Below are 26,494 nucleotides of genomic sequence, written 5' to 3'. Positions count from 1 at the left end.
GGATCCCACAGGACTTTACAGACAGGCGCTCCCCTGGCTTACAGATGTGGAACCAGGGCTACCCGCGCAGGAATACGCCTGAACGCGAACGCTGGCTAAAAACCACCTAAGTGACATTGGACCTTAGCTTCCCTGGAAAGTCCATGGACCTCCACCTGCTCACCCTGTTTCTAAAACCCCCCGGTACTTAGGAATGTAAAGTGCACTCCAGGGCTGTGTCTACATTGGCATGATCTTGCGCAAATACTCTTTAACGCAAGAGAGCGTCTACACTCGCATGTGCCTTTGCGCAAGAGCATCCGTGCCACTGTAGACGCTCTCTTGCGCAAGAAAGCTCTGGTGGCCATTTTAACCATCGGAAGAAATTCATGTTGCCCGTCTACACTGGCCTCTTGCACAAGAACAGCTGCGCAAAAGGGCTTATTCCTGAGCAGGAGCATCATAGTTCTTGCGCACGAAGCCCTGATTTCACACATTAGAACGTCAGTGCTCTTGCGCAAGAACTCCCCGCCAGTGTAGACAGGCAGCATGTTTTTGCGCAAAAGCGGCCGCTTTGGTGCAAGATCGTGCCAATGTAGACACAGCCCAGCAGTTTCCTCCTGGTTAAGAGAAAATAAATGGCTCTTAATGGGACCACCATGGGCCAAAACGCTAGATTCAAAATTGAGGCCATTAAGTGAATGCTCTTCGTGAATGCCCTCCCTGAAACCAGTATGAGTGAAAGGGTGAGGAACATCCTTCTGCGCTGCAACTCACCCGGAGCAGCTGCGAGACGTAGGAAAGGAAACCTGCTGTAAGGAACAGCAAAGTAGCAGGGTGCACAAACTAGTTTTTCAAAAAATGTGATTCAATTCTGCTAGGAAAGCCCAGGTAAGGCAGCATGCTTAAATCTCTAGGGATGTAAAATCCCGTTTAATTGGCTAACTGGCTAAACATATTGGCTGTGTCTAGACTGGCAAGTTTTTCCGCAAAAGCAGCCGTTTTTGCGGAAAAACTTGCCAGCCGTCCACACTAGCCGCTTGAATTTGCGCAAGAACACTGATGATCTCATGTAAGATTGTCAGTGTTCTTCTGCAAATACTATGCTGCTCCTGTTCGGGGGAAAAGCCAGTGTAGACAGCTCAGTACTGTTTTGCGCAAAAAAGCCCCGATGGCGAAAATGGCCATGGGCTTTCTTGCGCAAAACCACGTCTAGACTGGCACGAATGCTTTTCCGCAAAAAGTGCTTTTGTGGAAAAGCGTCCGTGCCAATCTAGACGCTCTTTTCCGCAAATGCTTTTAACGGAAAAACTTTTCCGTTAAAAGCATTTGCGGAAAATGTCAGTCTAGATGTAGCCATTGTTTAACCAGTTAACTAATTAAGGGGGGGGTTGCTCCAGTTGGCCAGAAGCAGCCCCCCTCACTGCCCGTGGGGGGGGGGGGGAAGGAGGGAGCTACTCCAGTGCCAACAGTTAGCCTTAATGGGTAAGCCTACCTCCCTAAGGTAAACCTTCCCCAGCCCTCCTCCCAACCATCAGGAAGGGTCATGCCACATGTGCTGTAGCTCCTACTGTGGCTTTAGATGTAGGGGTCAGCGTTCCCTGCACTGTTTTGTATCCAGGTCTCTGTAGATGCTGTTCATGCTTAAGGCAGAATAGGCTCTTTAAAGCCAGTGACTCTCCAGCCGGCTTTGGAAGCCATGCAGTGGCTGGAAGCTTCCAAAATTATCCCACTAGATAGCAGCGGTGATCAGGCGCCTGAAATAGCTTTGGCAGTTTCTCTTTGTCAATGTTACTGTCCCCTGGGCTAATACTGCTTGGCATGGTCTCAAAATGGGTGTCACTCATCTGGTATCTAGTCAATGGTGCACAGAGGGCAGTGGCACCCTGGAAACATTAGTGGTTTTACATCATTTTCCCCTCCTTCTCCCTGTTGGTGTGAAAGACTCACCTAGTCTCAGCCTGCTCCTGCAAGTGCTGATGTTAAAGTGAAGCCTGTAGAAGTTAGGCCCTTTGGCCTTTATCCTGGTAGGATGGGCCCGATTATAAAGGGGAGGGAAACCATGAAACTGACCCCAACCAGTCTGCTGATAATGAGGAAAGATGGTGACAAAGTTGCAGTGCTCAAAGCTCCTTTACTCCAGCTAAAAACTGCACCGTGACAAGGACCTTTCTGCAGGGGATCTCAAAGCTCACACAGTTAAAGGCTGGGCAGGAGAAGAATATTTTCTCCTTTTTTGTGTTAAAGGGCAGCTAGTCAATTTCCTGGTGGCCACAGAGCAAGGGGAGAGAACCCAGGTCTGTGTCTCACCCCTGATCACGCTTTTCATTTCCTGCCCATTTCCAGCGGAATGGAGTGGGGAAGGAATCCGTTCCAACACGGTCGTCTCCACCTTTGTGTCTGAAATTCAAGCTTGTGAGAGTGAGTCAGAATTTCTCAGCTGCCCATCTGGCAGGCCCCAGCTGCAAGTGGGAAAAAAAAACCCCCACTGCTGCCTCAAAAGCCATGCAGTTTGAAAGCAGCAAGTCAGAGAGGAAAATTAGCCTGACACAGCCATTTGCATCTGGGCTGCCTGCCCAAGGCTGTCAGGTCTCACTTAAGAGGCCACGGTCTGGCTGCCCAATGCCAACCGGATGTAGCAGGGAAGGAGCTTGAACAGCTACCTACGGGGCTGCCTCCATGCCGTTCACTAATCAGGTGACATGGAGGCAGGAAGTTCTCGGCTGTCGATTTGGACCTCAGCAAGAGCGGTGCTGGAATGTCATTTCTAACAGTTATCAGGCTGTTATTCACCACCGGGGTCAGCCAGTTCAGTGTTAACAGTCTCATTAAGCACCTGACAAGAGGGCGTGCAGGCTCTGGGGAAAGGGCTGGAATGGGAGACAGCCAAGGACATGCCCCTCGGCCATGGATATCGGTCAAACCGGACAGTCTACGGGAAAGAATTAATGGACAGCCGAAACGGCACCACCAACACCGGTGGGAGAACGCTGTAACTGGCCGGGCACTCATGAAGCTCAGCGTCACTGTGTCTCAGGCCAATTCCACAAGCCAACTACACAGGGAAGTGTTGGAACTGAACTTCCTTTAGAAGCGTGGGAGCTGTCACAAAGGTCTGACTATAGACACTGCCTGGCTAGCACAGGGCCTTCCGCATCCTAATGGCTTAAGGACCCATTGTGGAGTTGGTTAAGAACAATTTGCACCTTCTCTAGCAGATTCTTGTAACTTGAACACTAGTTTTTCCCCTCCCCATTTATTTTTGGATCTGGACTTTTAATACTCCAGTCATCTGAAGTGGGTTGTGCCCACGAAAGCTCACGATCCCATCTCCATGTTTTGTTAATTTTTAAAGTACTGATAGACTGTGTTGTCTTTTAAGTTTGACTAAGGAAAGAGTTACTGCTCTCCTGTGAGCACGCCCTGCTCCTAGTAGTGCTGGGAACAGATCCTAGAGCACCAATGCCTGGTCCTGCCCTGTTCCAGCCACTGGATGCAGCTTCCTTCAAGCGCGCAGCAATAACGTTGTGCAGAGGAAAGCCAGACTGCCTGTTTGGCTCTCGACTCCACCAAAATCTCCCCTTGCCTGCTGCCATTTGTATCACCAGTCTCCTGTAGGATCCAACCCTTATGTTCAATCAGCTGGACCCAAGAGATGAATGCTGGTTTAGCATCCTCAACTGCCCCAGCAGAGACAGTAATTTTGTTGCCCTGCCGGGTAGGGTGCACTTATAACCTGGAGATTAATAAGGCTGAGACTTTTCAGCTTGGAAAAGAGGAGACGAAGGGGCAGATAGGATCTCGGTCTATAAAATCACAGCCAGGGTGGAGAAAGTGAATAAGGAAAAGTTATTGACTTGTTCCCGTAACACACAAACTAGGGGTCTACCAATGAAGTGAACAGGCAGCAGGTTTAAAACAAACCAAAGGAAGTTTTCCTACACGCAGTGCAGTGTCAACCTGTGGAACTCCCTGCCAGAGGATGTTGTGAAGACCAGGACTTTAACAGGGTTCACAGAAAAGCTAGATAGCCATTGATGGAACCTAACCTCTGTGAATCTATTAGCCAGGATGGGTAGAAACTGTGTCCCTAGTCACTGTTTGTCAAAAGCTGGGAATGGACCAGCTGATTAGTCCCTGGTCTGTTCGTTCCCTCTGGAGCACCTGGTATTGGCCACTGTCAGAAGACAGGATACTGGGCTAGATGGACTTTTGGTCTGACCCAGTCTGGACGCTTTTATGATTCCAACTGGCTGTGCGGTTTTATTTAAATAAGCACTGTCACTGCGTGGCTGACCCTGATTTCATTGTAAGAAGTCTGAAGGGGAAGTGGGTTTTACACATGAACACTCCTGATCTGATATATTTGTTAGTCTCCAAGTTGCCACAGGACGCCTCCGGATTTCACTGGTCACCAACTATTAGAATCTCAGTAGTTCTTTCCCAAGTACTTAGGTTTTGGAGTTAACGGTCCAGTCCAGCCTGCTGAGGCCCCTTCTTGGCAATGGCAGACCCAGCGCTGCAGCTGCGTAAGTTAGGAAGGTTTCCGAATTGACAGCAACACGTTCCCTACAATGGCACGACATCTCCGTCGGCTTAAGCAGAAAGCCCAGGTGCAGGCCGCGATGCAGAGCCCTCGCCTCGTGTTCCGTCTGGCAACATTCTGTCGCTCCTACTGGGTCGGGGCAGGAATGAGTGCGGTTCTAAGGCCTGGCCTCTTTCCCTGCGACCCAAGCCCCTGGAACCATCGAGAGCTTTCTAGAAACCACTGCTGGAGGGACGACAGCTGAAGCCCCTGCATGGGATCCTAAAGTATTTTAAACAATGAAGGCTGCCCCCTGCTGAGGGGAAAATACAGCCCGGGCTGCTTAAGTGACTTGCCCAAGATCAGCCACCAAGCCAGTGGCAGAGAGGGGAAGAGCACGTGAAGGTGTGATGTTATATGCACCCAGGCTTCAAGCAGGATTGGTGCAAGCCGCAGGCAGACACAGTGCTCGCTAGCCAGGGATTACTCGCACCACGGCTCGGCTCTTGTAGCGGTGAGCCTAGAACACTGGACTCTGAAGCTAGCACTGGACACTAACCTCCCGGATACTTCACTTGCTCTCCTCAGCTGGGAAGTCAAAATAAAGCGGCTGCTGTCTGCTCTGGCCCTGCCTCTCTTGCCATCTAGTTCACAAATGCCCAGACCCGTGACTCATGCTGCACCACGATCCGTCCCGTTGAGTAGACAACCACCACGACACATTAACTCCAACCGCTCTACACCTTGGGGAGTCCATCAACGGCTGCAGAAGGGAGCGATTCAAAGAGAAAAAGTAAAATCAGGATTATAAATCTAAAATTTTATTGAGACAAAAAACAGACAGAGCTTGGTATGAAGTTAAAATCCAAACACTTACTTTACATTTAAACAATGTTTTCACAGAAACCTAAACACATGCGTTTAAAAAAAGGTTTGTACAATGCAGTTCTAGATACATGTCACCCTACAAGGAGGTGCCAGGGGCCTGTAGGAGCGCTCATGACTCCAGACGTTAAATAGTTCAGTATTTTTCATAAATCCGTTTGATTAAAAAAACCAGCAGCAGAGCCAGAGAGCTGGCTCGGGCGCTGAAGTTGGGGGCTTGAAAACAAATCACTTGTATGGGAGGATTCGGAATTGATTTCACCTCCCTCCTACATGACACTAACAGGATTAAAAACAGGGAGGGACATCACATCCAGCGAGGGGTTCCCAGTGCTGCCAGCTGGACAGGCTCCAGTGGGGCTTGACAAGAAATCCGAACTTCCTCTCCCTCATGTCAGAAATAGCACCTTAACGGAAAGGGGGCAGAAAGGCTGGGAAGGGACCGAGATCGATTCCCTCCCCCTTACAACGCACCTTTCAGCGACCCTGGCACTAACTACCGGCCTGCCTCTGTGCAGGTGCCCCCAGTAACATTGCTCGAGGGAATTCACAGCTTCAGTCTCATACACTGTCCCCGCCCCCCACTTCTATTACCAATACTTGGGGGGTTCAGTTCGTAAAGCTGTTATAAAAAAGAGTTCTGGTCATGGATATGGAACACTGTCGACTGCTCCCCCACCCCATTAAACAAAAGACCCCCCCCCTCTCCCAACCCCGTCTCAAACTGATACACCAGTAATAGCAAAAAGAAAAACCTACACACATGCTACGCTGTAAAAATGCAGAGTTAACACTATTGGGAAGAAGGCTGTGGGTTGCCGAGATGGTCTTTGAAGAACATGCAGTATCCATCTGCTCTCCCTTTCCCCAGCCTACCCATCACCAGTGACGGGTCTTTGAGGAAGCTGCAGAACAAACTGCCTTGAAACGTGCCTCCCCCCACCCCCCACTGGCTGGGTCGAAGCTGGACGCTGGCATGGAGCTGCACAGAAACCATACTGTCTCTTCAAAGGGCATCTTCTCAAGCCACCTCTCCGCTAGGTAGAGCTGTATTCTCACGTCGCTCAAACCCACAGTCTGCTCTTTATACAAAGATGGAGGCGCGGGTTAGTTCTTGTCCTCTTTCTTGTCGTCGTCTTCCGAGGGGTAGGAGTGCCACGTCAGCCTCTCCTCGTAGAACGAGATGACCACCTGGGGGCACTTGATGTTGGCTTCCTTCGCAGGGACCAGGTCGGCCTCGTCCGAGTTCTTCCTACAGGAAGCAGAGACGCAGTGAAGGGGCTGAGGAGTCACCCAAGAGGCAGTAGGTAAGTCCAGGCAGGCCTCAGCCAGCGACCCTCCAAATGGCTGAGAGGCAGGAAGCCCACCCAGCAAGTGGGTTTGTAGGAGACTGTGGGGAGCCAGGGGGGTGTGTCTGCTGCAGCCCCACCCCCCAGCTCATCTGCAGCACGCAACGCCACGCAAGCCTAGGGGGCCCCACCACAGTCGGGGCTGAACAGACCTGGAGGGCCCCAACTCCGCCCGGGGAAGCGGTCTGCTGTAGCTCTAGTCCAGGCACAGGCCTGAGGCCAGCACGGGCCAGCCGTGCCCTCCTCCCCCAGGTGTGCGCGGTGGCCGAGATCAAGGATCCCACCTGCTGACAGCAAATCCACATTAGCCTCAGCGCCAAGGGTGCAGTGAGGTGGCAGCGCCACCCTGGGAGATTTCAGGCCAGCGGGCAGGGAGCTGCGCGCACACTCACCATTTCATCAGGAACATGAGCTCCCCGCTGGAATCCGTGGCCCCGATGATCCGCTCCGGTTCAAAGCCCCGGGCAAAGCCGCGCGGTTTCTCCGACTGAAAGACAGAGAGGGAGGTGTCTGCGTGCTGCCAGGCCGCGTGCGGCCGCTGTGTGACTCAAAGGATGCAGGCACCCCGGCTGGCTTCAGGCCCGGCTGAGTCTGTGGGGAACGCTGGACTCCCCAGGCACTACGCGGGGTCCCGCCCGGGCTGAGGCACAGCAGCGATGCCGGTCTGTGCAGCCCCCATGTACACAGGCCCTGCTCTCAAGAGCCGTGGTCCTACAGTGTGAGAGACCTTCTCCGGGCACTGTTCATCAGCCCAGGAGGAGGAGACGAGAGAGAGCGACCCACCCTTTTCTGGGCTCATCTGTGCACATATCTGGCAACCCACCAACCCTTGGGGGGCAGCAGGCACTGGCTGGGTTCTCTGCTTTGTGCCCCCCTCTCCTGCCCTTCCTTTGACTTGACCTGCACCCAACCCTGTGCTGCATGTTTCCCTCCCGATCCTCGGGCCACTGGGGTCGGTGTGGGGACTGTGGATGCTCTGGGGGACTCTGTCCACCATCCCAGGAGGAGAGCTCCGGTCAGCCCTAAACACTGTCCCAGATTTAGCAGCTGACCCGTGGCTCAGAAGGGGGCTTCATCTCTAACCGCCCCCATGCCAGCAGGGCCTGGGAGATGAGACAAGGGTTTTGCTCAGCTACGGATTTCAAAGCACTTCCCAGACACAACTAGCCACTCCGTGGGTTGGCGATGTATCTCCTAAGAACGGCCAGACTGGGTCAGACCAAAGGTCCATCTCGCCCAGGGTCCTGGCTGCCGGCAGCGGCCAGAGGGAGGGAACACAAAAGGGAATCTTCAAGCAATCCCTCTCCCATCACCCATGCCCAGCTACTGACAGAGGCTAGGGACACCATCCCTGCCCATCCTGGCTAATAGATTCCTGGAGGTTAGGTCCTCCAATGGCTATCTAGTTCTTTCTTGAACCCTGTTAGGTCCTGGTCTTCACAACCTCCTCTGGCAGGGAGTTCCACAGGTTGACTGTGCACAGTGAAGAAAACCTTTTGTTTGTTTTAAACCTGTTACCTATTAATTTTATTGGATGACCCCAAGTTCTTATGTTAGGGGAACAAGCAAATAACTTTTCCTTATTCACTTTTTCCACACCAGTCATGATTTTATAGACCTCTAGCCTATCCCCCCTTAGTTTCCTAAGAAGAAAAGTCCCAGTCTCTTTAATCTCTCTTCATATGGGCCCTGTTCCAAGCCCCTCAGCATTTTGTTGCTCTTTTCTGAACTTCTTCCAATGCCAATATATCTTTTCGAGATGAGGCGACCACATCTGTGCGCAGTGTTCAAGATGTGGGTGTCCCCTGGTTTTATACAGAGGCAGTAAGAGATTCTGTCTTATCCGCAATCCCTTTTTTAATGATTCCTCACATTGTTTGTTTTGATTGCCGCTGCACACTGAGTGGATGTTTTCAGAGAACTATCCACAAAGACTCCAAGATCTCTCTTGAGTAGTTGTAGCTAAATTAGTCCCCATCATTTTGTATGTATAAGTGGGATTATTTTTCCAGTGTGCATTACTTTACATTTACCAACATTAAATTTCATTTGCCATTTTGTTGCCCAAACAATTAATTTGGGAAGATCTTTTTGAAGCTCTTCACAGTCTGCTTTGGTCTTAACTCTCTTCAGCAGTTTAGTATCATCTACAAATTTTGCCACCTCACTGTTTACCCCTTTCTCCAGATCATTTATAAATAGGCTGAATAGGATCGATCCCAGTATGGAACCTTGGGGAACATACAAGTTACCTCTCTCCATTCTGAAAACCGACTATTTATTCCTACCCTTTGTTTCCTGTCTTTTAACCAGTTATCAATCCATGAAAGGGTCCTCCCTCTTATCCCATGACAACTTACTTGATTTAAGAGCCTTTGATGAGGGACCCTGTCAAAGGCTTTCTGGAAATTTAAGTATACTATATCCACTGGATCCCCCTTGTCCACATGTTTGTTGACCCCTCAAAGAACTAGTTGATTAGTAAGGCAGGAATTCCCTTTACAGAAACCATGTTGACTTTTCCCCAACAAATTATGTACACCTATGTATCTGACAATTTTATTCTTTACCATAATTTCAACTAATTTGCCCAGTACTGACATTAGACTTACCGGTCTGTAATTGCCAGGATCACCTCTAGAGCCCTTTTTAAATATTGGCGTCACGTTAGCTATCTTCCAGTCATTAGGTACGGAAGCTGATTTAAAGGATAGGTTACAAACCACAGTTAATAGTTCCGCAATTTCCCATTTGAGTTCATTCAGAACTCTTGGGTGAATGCCATCCGGTCCCGGTGACTTGTTACTGTTAAGTTTATCAATTTGTTCCAAAGCCTCCTCTAATGACACCTCAATCCTGGGGCAGTTCCTCACATTTGTCACCAAAAAAGTGATCCAGATTTGGGAATCTCCCTAACATCCTCAGCTGTGAAGACCGAAACAAAGAATTTATTTAGCTTCTCCGCAATTACTTTATCATCTGTAAGTGCTCCTTTAGCGTCTTGATCATCCAGGGTTGTTTAGCCAGCTTCCTGCTTTTGATGTACTTAAACGTTTTACTATTACTTTTTGAGTTTTTGGCTAGCTGTTCTTCAAACACTTTTTGGCTTTTCTTATTATATTTTTACACTTAATTTGACAGAGTTTATGGTCCTTTCTATTTTCCTCACTGGGATTCAACTTCCACTTTTTAAACAATGCCTTTTTTCTCTCTCTCTGCTGCTTTTACTTGGTTAAGCCATGGTGATACTTTTTTGGTTCTCTGTGTTTTTTAATTTGGGGGTATACCTTTAAAGTTGGGCCTCTACTACGGTGTCTTTGAAAAGTTTCCATGCAGCTTTGCAGGAACTTTTGTCACTGAACCTTTTAATTTCTGTTTAACTAACCTCATTTTTGTGTAGTTCCCCTTTCTGAAATGGAATGCCAGTGTTGGGCTGCTGAGGTCTTTTCCCCACCGCAGGGATGTTACATTTTATGACATTATGGTCACTATTTCCAAGTGGTCCAGTTCTATTTACCCCTTGGACCAGATCCTGTGCTCCACTTAGGGCGAAGTCACGAACAGCCTCACCCATTGTGGGTTCTAGAACCAGCTGCTCCAAGCAGCAGTCATTTAAGAAATTATGGTATCAAGAAATTTTCTCTCTGCATCCCGTCCTGAGGTGACGTGCACCCAGACGATATGGGCATCGTTGAAGCCCCCCCACTATTACTGAGGTTTTTATTTTGGTAGCCTCTCATCTGCCTTTGCATTTTAGTCACTATCGCTGTCCTGGGCAGGTGGTGAATAATATCTCCCTCCTGCTCTACCCTTATCACTAGAGCATGGAATTACTACCCAGCGAGATTCTACGGAACAGTTCGGTTTGTGCATCATTTGATTCTACGTCGTCTTTCACGTATAGCGGCCCTCCCCCAATGTAGAGCGGGGTGGCTCCTGTCAGGGCTGCAAACAGAACGCGAGGGCCCTGGTTCCCTGCCCTCTGCCCTCGCTACTAGACACTGGCGATGAGTCCAGGAAGTCTCTATGGAAGGGGGTGGGTGCGGAGAGGTTCTCCCCCTCGTCCTGCCTCACCTCTTCCTTTTTCTTCTTTGGTTTGCTCTCTTCCCCTCTGTCCTCAGTGTCGGACTCGGCTTTGCGCTTGCTGCCCTCGGATTTCTCACTCTCGTGCGCAGTTTTCTGGGACTGGAGAAACTCGGCGATGAGGTCGGGGCAGTCGAGATTCTCCTCGGGCTCCCACGTATTATCCTCACTGAAATGGAAGGAGACAGCTTGCTCTCGCAGCTAGAGCCTGGGGCTCAGAGGCACTGGCTACCTCCTGGCTGTGTCGTGGGGGCCCTGAGCTGGGAGGGAAGAGGAAGGGCTGGAGACGCTCAGCCTTGCTCTGGTGGGCAGGTCTGACCAGTTTCCATATCAGCCCATCTGCACTTCACTGACAAGCTCAGACCTGGCTTGCCAGGGAGAGGAAGGGAGCCCCCCCCTTCTGCCACGTGTACAAACTGGGTTGACCATCCTGTTCAGAGAGGAGACTGGAGTCTGCCCCAGCCCTCAAACAACCCATCTCGAAGGCACCTCGTGTAGGAAGGAAATGGAGCCTTCTTGCCCCCCCAGCTGGCCGGGAGCTCTCTGGACACAGTTCATCATCTTTCTCCTCACCGTCCCCCTGCAGGGCAGGGCACTTATCCCCGTTTGATCGCGAGGGCACTGGAGCCCAGACCGGCTCCGGGACGTGCCCAGGGTCACACGAGTCTACCTCAGCAGGGAACTGCACCTGGGGCTCCCGAGCCCCAGACTAACACCCTAAGGCCGCCAGCGCGAGGAGGGGTCACAGAGTGGGCTGCACCCTGTCCACTTACTCCGAGAAGCCTTTCCACTTGAGCAGATACTCCACTTTGCCTTTCACCACTCGCCGGTCGAGGACCTTCTCCACCACGTACTCCTCCTCCTCTTCCTCTAGCACCTCCTCCACTTTCTTCTTGTTCTGCTTTTTTCCCATTGTGCTGGCCAGTTTTTCAGCGTAAGGGCGACGCTGCTGAAGTGGGGAGACACACACAGAGGTCAGGGCGGGGGGCTGTGATCTCCCCAGGGGAGGGGAAGCTGCAGTACAAGGACTGGTCACTGAGGGGCCTTCCCACAGAAGACAGACACACGTGAAAAGGCCTCCGAGAGGTGGAGCGAGATTGACTGTCCGTCTAAGCTCAGCCACCTCCCTTCGGAGAACGCAATTCAGCACAGCAGGCGGAGGCTTCCTCCTTACCAAGCACCCCCCACTCAGGACACCCCAGCTCGGCTCGCTCCTCCCCCCACAACCTGCCCGTCTGTGAACTGGCCTCCCGCATCTCGCTTCCTTTTAACCTCCTGGCTGGGAATTTATATTCCCTGCCCCCCCATCAAACCCAACCTGTGCGGCAGGGAAATGTCTCCATTTCACTGACGGGCAACGGAGTCCCAGCAACCAAGGGATTTGCCCAGCGTCACAAGGAGTCTGGGGCAGAGTCAGATCACCAGGCTCAGGCCAGGGCCTGGCCACTGTGGGTAGACGGACACTGGGCTGGGCGGACCCCGTCCGGGCACTGACGCATGCCTTAACCCCGTGTTTCTCAGCGTGGGCACAAAGCTGCCAACGGGCCGCTCTGGTCTAGTTATGTAACGGCTACACAGCCACAGAGCCTCGTGGTTCCCATTGGCTCCGGTTCGCCGTCCGCAGCCAAGGGGAGCCGTGGGAAGTGGCAGGGCCCGGGTGGGCCACACGCTGCCTCAGTCACATGCGCAGCCTCCCTCCCTCCACCTGCTCAGCTCGCCACGCCCAGCGCTGCCCATCGCGCGCCCAACCAATGGAGCGCGGCAGGAGACCAGTGCGCGGCAGACATCCGAAATGGCTGTTCTCCAGGGCACTTCCAGCCACATAGGGCTCCCTGGTCAGTTCTGTATTATACGCCACGGGGAGGGGGCGAGTTCCTGCACACGCTGGGATACGGAGTTAGGGGTCACCCCTCTCCCGCGCCGGTTTAAAGAAGAGCATTTCCATTTCCATCCAGCACCTGTTAGGAAGCAGTGGAGAGGGTGTGGGAGGGAAGTTTTGATATGGCCTCTGGCTAGTTCCTTTGGTGAGGTTTCCTCATCGGCAGAGAGAGGGTAATAACGGGCAGGTATTCCGGGTACTGTGTTTCCTCTGCACTCAGGAAAAGTCTGCGCGAACGCGGCACGTCCCTGCTGAGGGGTAGCCTGACCCGGCTAGCAAGCCAAACGCATCCCCGCCCCCCGCCCCCCCCCAACGGACACTGCACTCAGGGTGAATCAGAGCGCCACAGCCTGGGACCGCTTAACGCTCCGGAAAGGCAACCTCCCCAGCACCAACTTTCACTCCTCCAAGGGAAAGGCCCCGCTAACCTAGTCTCCTTGCAGGACAGCCACGTCTGGAATGAGCCACGGGAGTGGAATTCTGAGCCCTGGAGGATTCTCGGTCCCCGGTAGTAGCCGCGCTCACATTGCAGCGCTACACTAGGGCAGCGCACACAGAGCGACCCAGGGATTAGTTGGGGGTAAGTAGGTCTTGGGCTCTGCCCTGGTAAGAGGGAGATCAGAGAGCTCACGCCACCACGTCTTTTGTCACTGATGCACAGTGCTGCACACCGTCAGCGTGAGGGAGAAAGGCCTTGTGACGCCCATTCACAGAGCTACCAAGAGATGAAGTCACCTGCCCTGCACATCTCAGCAAGCCAGTTGCAGAGCGTGACGAGAACGCAGATCTTTTAGCTCCCAGGCCCATCCCCGTTGACTCTGTTAACCAGTTAACTAACTAAACGGATTTTACAGCCCTCATCTTAACCACAGGCTGATGCTCCCAGCGGGGTTACTCCCTTCCTATGCACCCGAACAGCGCGTGCTGCTGGCAGAGGTTTCGCCCTCGAAATGCCACGGAACAATTTGCGATTGGCCCTGATGAACCAAGCAAACGACTGCCGCGAGGTCAGACACGTCACCTGCCAAGAGAGGTTTTCCCAGGTGAGGCCATTTTGACTTATACGGCAGAAGTGCTGTGAGCTGGGATTAGAGCAGAACGTGGAAAGGCCTCTGGTAGCTGTGCGGAGCCGGCGGGCCCCCTCTGCACCGAGCGGCGGCTCAGCCGTTCAGTGCTGGTTTCGGTACCCGAAGTTGGAGAGAGATGGCTACCGTTCCATGCTGGCAAGGCCGTCCTAGGCTGTGCAGCTGCCACGCAACTGACAAGAGACCCACGGTGGGGGAGGTAACAGCTTTTATTGGACCAGCTTCCCTGGGGGAGAGAGAAGGTTCTGAGCAGCACAAAGCTCTCCTTCAGTTGACAAGACCCTGAGGAGGGAGGCCCAGGAGTGGGCCAAACAGACCTCATACCGGGGGTGTAATTCACCGGAGAGGTCAGCCCTGCCCTAGGAGTGGGGCTCAGGAACACAAGTCAGGAGGTAGCACCCTGCCTGGCTTCCTTATTTTCTCTCTCCTAGAAGAAAATAAGGGGGGGAGGGATAGCTCAGTGGTTTGAGCATTGGCCTGCTAAACCCAGGGTTGTGAGTTCAATCCTTGCAGAGGCCAATTTGGGGCAAAAATTTGTCAGGGATGGTACTTGGTCCTGCTGTGAAGGCAGGGGACTGGACTGGACTCCATGACCATTCAAGGTCCCTTCCAGTTCTAGGAGACAGGCAATCGCCATTCATTTAAGCTCTGAGCACAGTAAGGTGCCTCTGAGGGCATCTCCCTTCAGCAAAGGCTGAACTCACATTCATCTGGGGCTTGGCCCTGGGACCGCACCTCACACTGAGCCCAGCATGGGAGGTTCTCCAGCTGCTCAGTTCTGGACCATTCACCAGACACCCAGAGCGCTGGGCAGGCCAGCTGCCATCTCAGCCACAGCAAATGGAGCTGGGTTTGCTGGAAGACAGACTTTCAATCCAGGGGACCCACACAACAGGCAGCCCCCCCCTTTGTGCCTGGCTCTGGGCAGAGGCACAGGCACAAGGCACCCCCTTCCACACAGAACAGGGATGAGCACTCATTTTTGATTGGGGGAGGGGGCGCATGCCAAGAATGTGGAAAGCGGTGAAGGACCCCACTCCTCTGTGATATCAATGCAGGTGGTACAGGGTCTGGGGTGGAGGTTGGGTGCAGAAGAGAGCTGGGGGGAGGGGACTGGGGGGCAGGAGCAGGGGTACAGAGGGTTTGAATTGTGACCTGGGACAGGGGTGCAGGAGGGGGAGCAGAGGGTTGCAGGCCTGGAGTGCCAGAGGCAGGCTTTGGCCGGGGGGTACTCGCCTAGCCGCCTCTGGCCAGCAGCCCAGGGACCCTGCCTTCCATGCCCCACAGGCTACTCAGCAACCAGCTGGGAAGGGGTGGCGTGGGGGCGGGAGAAAATGTGCTCTGTGAGCCACATGCTCCTTGGGGGCAGGGGGAGAAATAGGTTGTGCACGGCCCAGGAAGCTGAAACTGACCAATGGGAAGGGTAAGTTTATGCTGGGGGTGGTGGCAGTGCATGGAGTCCCTCCCTCCTCCCCCGGAGGAGCTCTCAGGGCGTGGAAGGCAGGGAGCCTGGCCGAGGCTCCCGGCGGGCCTGATCCGGCCAGCAGGCCAGATTTTGCTTGCTCCTGACAGTCTGGGCATCAGACACTCCCGGAGGCCCAGCCATTTCCTGACGGGAGGTTCCCAGACAGCGGCCCCTCCGTGGCACTCGGCCTCACTGCTGACAGCCCCGCGCTGCTGCTGAGGGGGCGGTTGCAGGATTAGCAGATTCCAGCCCAGCTAATCCGTTACTCTGGTTGCTGCTCAGTGACCTTGGAGCCAGCCCGGGGTCCCAGTGCCCTTTCAAGTGACTAAGGGTCCCACGGCACACGCAGAGCCGGGCACACAACCGAGGCTCCGTTTGCCGGCGCTTAGCAATGGGCTAAAGCTGCGAGGTACAGTGTCAGCAAACTGAAAAGTACAGTTCGGGGCACTCGCTTGGGAGGTGGGAGCCCCAGGGTTAATGCCCCCTCCCCTCGGCCTGATGGGGAGAAGGGACTTGAACTCGGGTCTCCCACGTTACAGGAGAGGGCCACAGCTCCTGGCCTGAGGGGGGAAGCAAGGGGGGAGTTGGGTGATTCAATTTGTGCCACTGAAGCTGTTCCACGTGTGTACATTAAAATGCAGGGACAAAGTATAGCTTGGTGGACAGGACACTCCCAGAGCATGTGGGAAACTCCCAATCCAGCCCCTACTCTGATGCCCGTTGCTACAAAGTGGCACAGGTTCATAGAACACTAGGACCGGAGGAGACCTCGAGAGATCTTCAAGTGCAGTCCCCTGCCCTCACGGCAGGACCTAGGACCATGTAGACCATCCCTGACAGACGTCAATCTAACCTGCTCTTCAATATCTCCAGAGATGGAGACTCCACAACCTCCCCAGGCAACTTATTCCAGTGTTTAACAATCCTGACAGGCAGGAAGTTTTTCCTAATGTCCAACCTAAACCTCCCTGGCTGCAGTCTAAGCCCATTGCTTCTTGTCCAGTCCTCAGAGGCCAAGGAGAACAATTTTTCTCCCTCCTCCTTGTGACACCCTTTTAGATCCCTGAAAACCGCTCTCATGTCCCCTCAGTCTTCTCCTTTCCAAACTAAACAAGCCCAATTCTTTCAGTCTTCCTTCATAGCTCATGTTTTCTAGACCTTTTATCATTTTTGTTGCTCTTCTCCGGACCGTCTCCCATTTCTCCACATCTTTCCTGAAATGTGGTGCCCAGAACTGGACACAACATTCCAATTGAGGCCTAATCAGCGCAGAGTAGAGCGGAAGAATGACTTCGAGTGTTGCTCCCAACACTCCTGTTAATGCAAGAAGGGAGACACAGAAATCTACATCAGGATATCCCACAGCCTAGTGCCTAGGGCACTCTTACAGCATGAGAAACCCAAGATCAAATCCCTTTGGGAAACCGAACCCAAGTTTGCTTCATCCCAAGCGAGCGCTAAAAGTTACCAGAGGCTCTCCTTGCAGGAACAGTGGCTCAGTCCTGAGAAGACAGTGTGGAGGAAGCGGTCTGGTGAACGTACACATTTGTAAGTCTTCTCACCAGAAACAACATTTTGATGAACACACTCGGTGTGCGACAGTGGCTGTCCACTACTCCTCTCCCCCCAACCTCGCACTAGCTGGTCAGCCGTGGGGCCAAAGGCTGCGCTCTCCTCTCCTTCTGCAAAAGCTCCTGCAGGTCAGGCTGGCACGACAGAAGCTGCTCTGACCCCTGCGCTGTTGTGGACACAGGGTTTGTGTTTCCACCTTTGGTTAAAACCCTGAATTCATCCAGAAAGGGGGGGAGGACCCCCAAGCGGGGCAGCATGGGCTACAGCTGGGGCGGGGGACACATTCTCCCCCAACAGGCCCGGGTTCAAGTGTCTAAGAGTCAGGAATTTTTCTCTGGGGAGCGCTCCCCTCCTCCCAACGAAGGGGCCCACGGGAACTGCAGCTCCATCACTGATCTACTGGCAGGCCTGATCCAGAAGGTGCTGACCCCTCCCTTCAATGGGAGGAGAGGGCGCCCAGCACTTCACTCCTCAGGGAGGCTGGGAAGCCAAAGCAGCATTTGAAAAAGAAACACGCTGAGCACGAGACGCGAGGCTGCTTCCTTCCCCATTGCTGGGCTCCACTGCACTCGGGCAGGTCTTTAATCAGAGGCCAGACAGAGGCAAACCCAAAGCAGGGAGGCTCCGGGTGCCTGTGGATTTGCTGTGGAGGGAGGCCAGGCTCTTGGCACCACATCACTCCAGCACCGCACAGACTCTGACCACCACCAGCTAATCCCCAGAAGGAGCCAGCACTGCTGCAGGAAGCGGCGGGCTCAGGTTTCATTCACAGAGGGCTCTGGAATTCTCCAGCAGATTCTCAGGCGGGAGCGCCAGGCTCCATTCCCCACAGCAACCACGCAGAGGGGCGTCAGGAAGGGAGGCAGCGAACAGCCTGTGACGCTGCTGGCAAAAGGAGAACTCCAAGAGGCTCCGTGCCCGGATGAGGCTGGAGGGAGACAGCTGCCACCTCTGGAGAGCGCCAGTGATCAGGGAGCTGAGCTACTTGAAAGCGGATTGGATCTCAGGGCTCCGGTCTCACTCAGCGGGGACCCACGTTTTTCACCACGGGCCTGTGGAATTTCAATCACAGATGCTTCGGAGTGTGGTTAGTGCTTAGAGACAGAGCTTGTTTCTAAAGCATCTACTGGTCAGCTACGGGGATCATTTGAGTGGCTCGGGGGTCTAGGAGCCCGTAATGGCAACCAGGTCCTGGACTGCGTTACACAGGACCATTCCCACCTCCCACGCTTTGGACCAGCACAGACGAGAGCAAACGCTGGGGCAGCCTCCCTTTTAACTGAGAAGGGGGCTCTGGCCTGTGAGACACATCCCTACTGGTGACTTAAATCCCCTTTAAAAGATTAACCGGTTAAAATACACGTTTAACCAGTTAACCACCCTGCCGCTCACGGCGCAGTGAGCTTGCCCAGGCTAGCGCACCATGGCAGGGGGCTGCTCCAGCCGGGCCAAGTATGCTAGTAAGGATGCGCTTTACATCCCTAATCACCAGAAAGCTGATTTTCTGGAGACGGATCCATGACTAGCAAAACAATCCAATGGCACTGAGACTGCTCCTGCAGGGAGCCTGAAACAAGGAGGGAGGGAGAGAAAGAAAGGAGGCGAAGAAGAGGGCTGAAGGTACGGCCAGACTGCATTGTTAATTCAAGATACCGGAAGTATCCTGAAATAGCAACACCCTGTCCAAGGAATGCGTTCGCTATTTCGAATTTTTTTTTTTTTTAAATAATGGACACTCTTTTGCCATCCCTGTAACCCTTGTTCTACAAGGAATAAGGGATGGCTCAAAAGAGCACTTTATTTTGAAGTTTGGCACCGCGTAGACGTGTCAAATTTCGAATAGCCTCTTTTGAAATTAAATCGAAAAAAGATGCAATTTGCATTTTTCCATTTGCGTGTGCAGTTTAGACATAGCCCTAGAGCCCAGACAATGGTGATGGGTCCTAATGCCCCCCAGATTGCCAAGAACTACACTTTGGAAAGGTCAAGCTGCTGTGGTCCAGCTCCTGGGCAAATGCCTAGCAGGGCAACGAGAAGGAAACGCCACAAGCGGTGCAAGGAAGGGCCAGCGTTTGCTGAGAAAGGGTGGAAACAAGTTCCCGGCCAGCAAGAGGCAAGGGGATAGAATCTCCAGGCCGGAAGACGGTTCACAAGTTTCCCTGTCAAGCGCTTTGAACTGTCCCAGGTCTGTTCCTCTGACTCCAGCTGCTGCCAGTCGAGAAACACTTTCCTGTTTCAAATTTTGAGGATTCATGCCACACAGAGACACTGTGCTCCATCTCCTTAAAGGCCCCGTCCCTCCCTTTATGCTAAAGGATCCGCACGTGACAGTCAGATGCAGGGTCTGTTCTGGCTGATGCCGAGAGGCTGTTCCTTTTGCAATAGTTCCTATGCCAGAAACTGCATCTGGTTTTGCCCTCACATGCCTGCATCCAGTAGGATGCTCTGGGCAATATATGGCCTGGCTACTGCTTTCAGTTCCAATCTGGTCCTACACGGCGCCTATCTTGGCCTTGCTACTCTAACAGGAACAAACGGGTGTCTTTTGCTGCAGTAAAACCGCAAACCCTTTTGAAGTTTAAGAGGGAACAGACTGCTGCCCCCAGTGATGGTACAAACTCAGAGCCCGACCACAGGAAGAGAGTAATCAAACAAAGGGATTGTCTAAATGTAAAATGCGACAGTGGCACATTCTCCCCTCAGCAAAGTTAATCACCTCCCCAAGGAGCGGCAGTTAGGGTCATGGAAGAATTCTTTCATCTACCAGGTGCTCAGGTCAGAGCAGCTATGCCCTCAGGGGTGTGCTTCTTCCCTTGCTCTGACCTGAGCACTATTTTTCACACCCTGAGCCACAGTTATACAGACCTAATTTTCTACTGTAGATCAGCGCTAAAGGAAGGAGTTCTGTTAAGGAGCTGTGCTGTTTCCAGTGAGATTCTGAGCTTAGCAAAATCTTTGGTGACTGTGTGTCAGCAGTCACGGAAATTAACAAATGAACAAGCGTCCACGGCTCCAGAGAACAAGTTGCCTCAGCACCAAAAGCAAGAAATGCCGAGTGGAGCCTGGGACGGAGTCCCTTTCGCCCCCACGTCAGGAGAGATGCAGCCGCTTGGGGAGGGGAGCAAGGGGACGCTTGTTCCACCGCTGCCCATTCTGAACCTGGTCTTTGTCCTCAAGCAAACCGATTTCACCACCACCATGTTCAGTCACCATAGTTAGAGTTGGGCGAGGTACCTAACGGCCAGTACAGGATGGTCCCACCTACTTTTCTGGGAAACTGGTCCCATCTGACCAGGCTCCTTGCAAGGCTGTTCTACTGTCTGAGCTAGGGATATGATAGCGGAGTCAAGTAACCGATTAACCGCTACGCAAAGCATATAGATTAATGCTCTAGACTACAGGCATTTCCCCCCCCTCCCCCATCCCAGCAGTACATTTTTTAGCAGGCTGGCCAGCAGCCTGGCTTGCAACGGGTCCAGGACCTACCCCCCGCTGTGGCTCTGCATTGGAAGTCCATTAGGAACTGGGCAGGCAAACAACTCAGCTCAGCTCCGTCACGACTCTCGCCGGGTCTGGGAGCTCAGATCTCCCCTGGACAGAGGCTGCTGCCACCCTGCACTGCTGCCTCTGCATCAGAGGCAACAGGCAGCTGGTCTGCAAGGGGAGCTGGTTTTTAAACTGACTCCCCTCGTGGACCAGCTCCTGCCTGGCACCCGATGCGGATACAGAGGCAGCAGCACAAAGCGGCAAGGGGATTCTCGGGAGTGGGGCCGGAGCGCATTGGCTGCCGGTCCCACCCCCAGGGGCTATAAAATAGTCGAGTAACTGATAAGAATTCATGAGGATAATCAACTAGTCACATCCCTCGTCTGGGCAGACCTCACATTTAGGCTGTTCTTCCCAATACTGAGCTTCAGCTCTCTGTGGTTTATTGTCTGGGAAACATTAAAGAGAATTGCATTAAAAGGAGATTCTGAGCTACGGATGTGAAATATCAGTTAACCGACTAGTCGAGTAACCTCGAGTTCTTATCGGTTAGTCGACTATTCTATAGTCCCTGGGGGCGGGGCCAGCAGCCAGTGCGCCTCACTCCCAAGGAGCCCCCTAACATGCTGTACTGCTGCCTCTGTAAAAACCAGGCTCCCCCAGACTGGCTGCCTGTCACCCTGTGCTGTGGTCTCTGATAAACAGGCAGCAGCGCGGGGTGGCAGCAGCCCTTGTCTGACAGGGGGTCTGAGCTCTTGGAGCCGGCACAAGCCGAAACTGAGCTGGGCTGTCTGCCTGCCTGGCTCCTAATGCACTTTCAATGCAGCGCTACAGCAGGGCCCAGACCCACTGCAAGCCAGGACTGAGTTAGGCGTCTGGCCAGCCTGCTAAAAAATGTTCTGGTAGAGTGGAGGGGGGAAACACGTGTAGTCTGGAGCATTAACCTATAAGCTTTTGTGTATCGGTTAATCGACTCCACTATCACATCCCTATTCTGAGCCAAGATAAAAAAGGACTTAAAGGCTAACATTTCCCACACTCACTGGACCACCTTAAGCACCAGCATACGGGGAGAGCCCTGCGTGGTTACCAAATCTGTATCCACATTCACATCCGTAGCCACAAAAATGAGCTGCAGATATCCGCATCCGTCTCCATAGATGCGGATACCCATGGATAGCCACACATTTGCAGGGTTCTTGATAGAAACTTGTATCCGCAGCTGCAAAAGTGAGCAGCGGATAGCCACATCCATGTCCAGAGGTGGATACCCGCGGATATAAAGCAAACAGCAGCAGATGTGTAGGGCTCTACGTATGGGATAAAATGGAATTGCCACATGGATTCCTAAGGGAACACTGCTGGTTGTTCTCCATCAGGGAATGAGGGAAACTGCACAATTTGCTGCATTCCTCACTCTGGCTGGGGGGCGTGAGGGCAGAAGAACCTGGACCTGCCTTAGCTACGGGACATGCGCCCCTCCCCGAGCTGTGGCTGCTGGAGCTGCAGCAGCCATGGAGTGGCGCTTCTCACCTGACCCATAGCTGCTGCAGTGAGAGGGGACTGGGGTAATCCTCTCTCGCCAGGGCAGCCTGCCTACTGAAAGCCTCATCCCCAGGCCCACCCTAGAGCCATGATAAAATGAAAATGTCCATGCTTAATTTATTTTCCAAAAAACAAAACTGAATTTGAGGTAAGGACCTGAGCAACGGCAAGTAAAGTTCTAGTTCTTTATAAAGGATAAAACAGAACACTGGAAAGAGAGGAGAGCTTCAAGTCTGCAGATAAACGGAAAATCCAAGACACATTAAACCACTCAAAAAGAATTCAAACTCCAGTAAAGGCATCGAGGAAAGAGGCCCAGCCCGAAGTATATACAAAAGCCTCCTTTATCGAGACAAGAATAGCAGACAGAGGGGTAGGAGCTACAGTCTGGCAGCACTGCAGGACCACACGGTCCCTGCGTGGCCTCTTCTGAGCAGCATCCAGGTAGAGAGGGAATTATAAAGCAAGCCGAAGAAAAAGCAAACCGTGAATGGAGAATCAACTGCTTTAGCTGCAAAATGTCCTTTGCTAGAGGACATGCATTTGTAAAGCCTTCAATAACTTACAGCAGAAGACTAAGCAAGCATAAACATGTGCTTGGACCTAGTGTATTCAAATGAAATAGCTCTCTCCGGCTTTGTAACTTCATTTTCCCCAACTGCCCTTCCCAAATTTGGCTAGGCTCAAATCTTTGAGGATTATGAACATTCCAAGTTTATTCAGCATTTGCCAAGAGAAGACAGCACATGTATTTCTTTTGAAGCGGGAACAAGTATATTAAGTTTTGCACCCTCTAGACATGAATACAACTGAGGAACTTTCACTCAGACTTTTCAGAAATATTAGCCTGGGTTGAGACCAAGCAAGATGAAATCTCCAGACTTGATGGAACATCTAGGACTGGTTCCTGCCTTTATTCACTTGCCATCTCGGCTAGTTATTCTTGTATTTCAATTTGAGAGGACAGTGAAATACCAGCCTGTCTTGTCTATTTCTAGCCAGTTTCACTGCCCTGCTCTCCAGAATTAAGACAAAGCTGTGACGTTTGAATTGCAAACCTGGCGGGAGCTGTTTAATCCAAACAAATTACCTGTGTAAGAAAGCCCAAGATTCATAGAATCTTAGTTAATTAAAATGGTTTAAAAGCCCTTAACAAAACCTGCATTTAGAACCTAAACATCATAACAGTCCCATTATCGTACCCACTTTACTTTGTAGTCACAGGACACACACCTCGCCTCTGCAACTCCATTAGCCCCAACACTGCCAGCACAATTCCAGCATCCCAAGGCCCTCAGCGTAGCTCTCACCTCCCCAACTACAGCTTCATCACGCTCTAGTTTTCAGATCCACTCCAGTCTCTGCCATCCCCCTAGCCCACCTCTCAGCCCACCTCTCCTCCCACTTTCCCCACACACAGGATCTTTGGGTTTCAGAGGGGGTAGCCCTGTTAGTCTGTAACTGAAAAAACTTAAACAACAAATAGTCTTGCAGCACCTTACAGATTAACAAAAAATGTAGAGGGGATCATGAGCTTTCGGGGGCATCTCCCCCCATCCCCTTTCTTTCCCTGCCTTTTATTTGTAAACTGGACCCCTTAACTTCATTCATCTGAAGAAGTGGGTTGTGCCCACGAAAGCTCAGTGCCTCCCTAGGACCTCCTGGCGCAGCTGTACCCCATACCTCTCTCCATCAGGCACACTCCAGCAAGCCATCAACTACCCCCAATACGCCTGGCGCAGCTTCATTCATTCCATAGCTTCATTCTCTCCCCTTCTTCAGGTTTACTGTCACCCCAACCTGGGCAGTCTGCAGCTGAACTGGGGGCCACATGTCCCAGAGTGCAGCTTCACCCCGGTTCCCTCCACGGAGGCAGCTTCTTCTCTACATGCCCCATGGTTCCCATTCAGAGCACAGCTCCATGTGCCCCATCCTGTCTCTTTAGTGCAGCTTCATTTCCAAGTGTCCCTTCCCCAAGCCCCAGTCCCACTAGAGTCTGTTCTGCCCCCTCTGAAAGTTCCATATCCACATCCCCACGAGACAGGCCTTGGGCTAGCTCCCCTCATTGCCTAGGACCACCTGGGAACAACAACTGCTCCTCGGAACCTCACCTGCAGCTTCACAGCCACGGAGCTACCCCCCAGGTACCGCTGCGTTCCCCCTTCTGTGACGCTCCTCTCCCGTGTACACATCCCCACTCCCCATGGCTCCTGGCGCGGCCACCCGGCCACCCACCCCCTTCAACCTCCCCTTGCCAAAGATGTAGCTCCCCTCTGCACCCAGCTCTCCTGGGTCCCTCTCTCGAGCCCCACGCCCCCTTCCAATCCCTGCTCTACAAAGTTTCCATGCATCTCTCCCCTTCCCCACCAAGTCCCAGCTTCCCCATTGCCCCCCACAATCGAGCTCCCTCTCCCAATGCCAGCTTCCCTCCCCCAAATCCCAGCCCCAAGAGCACTGTTTGCAGCAAACCCTCCCCTCCCAAAATGCAGCCCCCCCCATTCCAGACCCCACCTAATCCTAGTTGTACAATTTAGCCCTACAGCTTCCCCTCCCATCCCAGCGCCCCCCTGCAGCTCCCCCCCCCCTCCCGTCTTGGCGCCCCCTGCAGCTCCCCCCTCCCCCTCCCAGCGCCCCCCCTGCAGCTCCCCCTCCCCCTCCCATCCCAGCGCCCCCCTGCAGCTCCCCCTCCCCCTCCCGGAGCCCCCTTGCAGCCCCCCTCCCGTCCCAGCGCCCCCCCCAGCACCCCCCTGCAGCTCCCGCTCCCCCTCCCGTCCCAGCGCCCCCCTGCAGCTCCCCCTGCAGCTCCCCCTCCCGTCCCAGCGCCCCCCTGCAGCTTCCCCCCCCCCCTCCCAGCGCCCCCCTGCCTCCCCCCTCCCCTCCCAGCACCCCCCTGCAGCTCCCCCTCCTGTCCCCCCTCCCCCTCCCAGCGCCCCCTGCAGCTCCCCCTCCCGTCCCAGCGCCCCCCTGCAGCTCCCCCTCCCCCTCCCAGCGCCCCCTGCAGCTCCCCCTCCCCCTCCCGTCCCAGCGCCCCCCTGCAGCTCCCCCTCCCCCTCCCGTCCCAGCGCCCCCTGCAGCTCCCCCTCCCCCCAGCAGCCCCCCTCCTCCCCCTCCCCCCCTGCAGCTCCCCCTCCCCCCCTCCCGTCCCAGCCCCCCCCTGCAGCTCCCCCTCCCCCTCCCATCCCAGCGCCCCCCTGCAGCTCCCCCCTCCCCCTCCCGTCCCAGCCCCCCCCTGCAGCTCCCCTCCCCCCTCCCGTCCCAGCCCCCCTGCAGCTCCCCCTCCCCCTCCCGTTCCAGCGCCCCCCTGCAGCTCCCCCTCCCCCTCCCGTCCCAGCGCCCCCCTGCAGCTCCCCCCTCCCCCTCCCGTCCCAGCGCCCCCCTGCAGCTCCCCCCTCCCCCCTCCCGTCCCAGCGCCCCCCTGCAGCTCCCCCCTCCCCCTCCCGTCCCAGCGCCCCCTGCAGCTCCCCCCTCCCCCCTCCCGTCCCAGCGCCCCCCTGCAGCTCCCCCCTCCCCCCTCCCGTCCCAGCGCCCCCTGCAGCTCCCCCCTCCCCCCTCCCGTCCCAGCGCCCCCTGCAGCTCCCCCCTCCCCCCTCCCGTCCCAGCGCCCCCCTGCAGCTCCCCCTCCCCCCCCTCCCGCTCCCCCCTTCCAGCGCCCCCCTGCAGCTCCCCCCTCCCCCCTCCCGTCCCAGCGCCCCCCTGCAGCTCCCCCCTCCCCCCTCCCGTCCCAGCGCCCCCCTGCAGCTCCCCCCTCCCCCTCCCGTCCCAGCGCCCCCCTGCAGCTCCCCCTCCCCCTCCCGTCCCAGCGCCCCCTGCAGCTCCCCCCTCCCCTCCCCCCAGCGCCCCCCTGCAGCTCCCCCTCCCCCCCCAGCGCCCCGCCCCCCCGCTCACTTTTCACAGCCTCGCCAACGGTGCCGGGGCGGAGCGGGGCTGCGCGCGGGGCCGGGCCGAGCTGAGGCGGGGGCGGGGGGGCCGGGTCCGTTGCCGGGGGCGCCACAGGCCTGGCCGCTCGCGATCCGCCTCCGCCAAACAAAAGAGCCCAGCAACCCCCTGTACCCGCCGAGCGCACTGCGCCTGCGCGGCGACCCCCGCCCCGCCCGCGGCACGCTGGGCCATGGAGTCCCGCCGTTGGACGACGGCTCCCAGCAGGCCTAGCGGCGCCCGCCCTTTCGCCGCGCTGCCTGCTGGGTGTTGTAGTCCGGGAGAGCTGGAGGGGGGAGCCCACCAAGCCCAGCCCACGTGCGTGGCCCCAGGGAGCCACAGGCTCCCCCCTCCGCCCAGGCTGGCTGCAGGGCCACCACCGCTCCCCCTGTCCATGAGTTCAGCAAGCCCCCGGCTGAGCGCGGCGGAAAGCTCCAGCTCCCGGAGGCAGGGGACTCCAGTGAAAAGGGAACTGCCGCCCCTAGGAGCACTGGCCTCTGCAGAGCGGCGCAGACCCCACTGAGCCCACAGTGGCCAGCCCAGGATGCGCCAGAGAAAGGCGAGAGAATCATCCAGCCCGCACCTAGGGGACGAGTTCCCTCCTGCAGGTCTCACCCTGATCTCGAGCAGTTAAGAGCCTGATTAGGCTGAAGTATAAGGGTTAATATCCCTTCAGACTTGTGTGGGGATTATGTATGGCACTGCATAGCCTTGATACCTATTTAA

At 54.6% G+C, this 26,494-nt stretch overlaps 1 protein-coding gene across 1 annotated transcript; it reads right to left on the bottom strand.

Annotated features, from left to right (window-relative positions):
- Positions 1 to 5,309: 5,309 nt before the first annotated feature.
- CBX1 (chromobox 1) lies at positions 5,310 to 25,903 on the bottom strand. Its single transcript, XM_075911448.2, has 5 exons — positions 25,739 to 25,903; positions 11,595 to 11,770; positions 10,813 to 10,990; positions 7,131 to 7,225; positions 5,310 to 6,641 (listed from the first exon to the last, which is right to left on the bottom strand). Exons 2-5 carry the CDS (start codon positions 11,732 to 11,734, stop codon positions 6,497 to 6,499), a joined length of 558 nt encoding a protein of 185 aa, XP_075767563.1. The 5' UTR covers positions 11,735 to 11,770; positions 25,739 to 25,903; the 3' UTR covers positions 5,310 to 6,496.
- Positions 25,904 to 26,494: the final 591 nt, after the last annotated feature.

Source organism: Pelodiscus sinensis, chromosome 29 (assembly GCF_052426305.1).
Source record: "Pelodiscus sinensis isolate ZL-2025 chromosome 29, ASM5242630v1, whole genome shotgun sequence".
NCBI lineage: Eukaryota > Metazoa > Chordata > Testudines > Trionychidae > Pelodiscus > Pelodiscus sinensis.
Note: the sequence above shows the minus strand (reverse complement) of the source record. Positions and strands in the feature narration are given on the sequence as shown.

Bases quoted from the DNA above. Each gene is read 5' to 3' on its own strand.
- CBX1 (XM_075911448.2), bottom strand. From the start codon at position 11,734: ATGGGAAAAAAGCAGAACAAGAAGAAAGTGGAGGAGGTGCTAGAGGAA. The intron at 7,226-10,812 runs GTGAGGCAGGAC...TCTGTCTTTCAG, and splicing joins CAAAGAAGAAAAAGGAAGAG to TCGGAGAAACCGCGCGGCTT. The intron at 6,642-7,130 runs GTGAGTGTGCGC...TGCTTCCTGTAG, and splicing joins CTCATGTTCCTGATGAAATG to GAAGAACTCGGACGAGGCCG.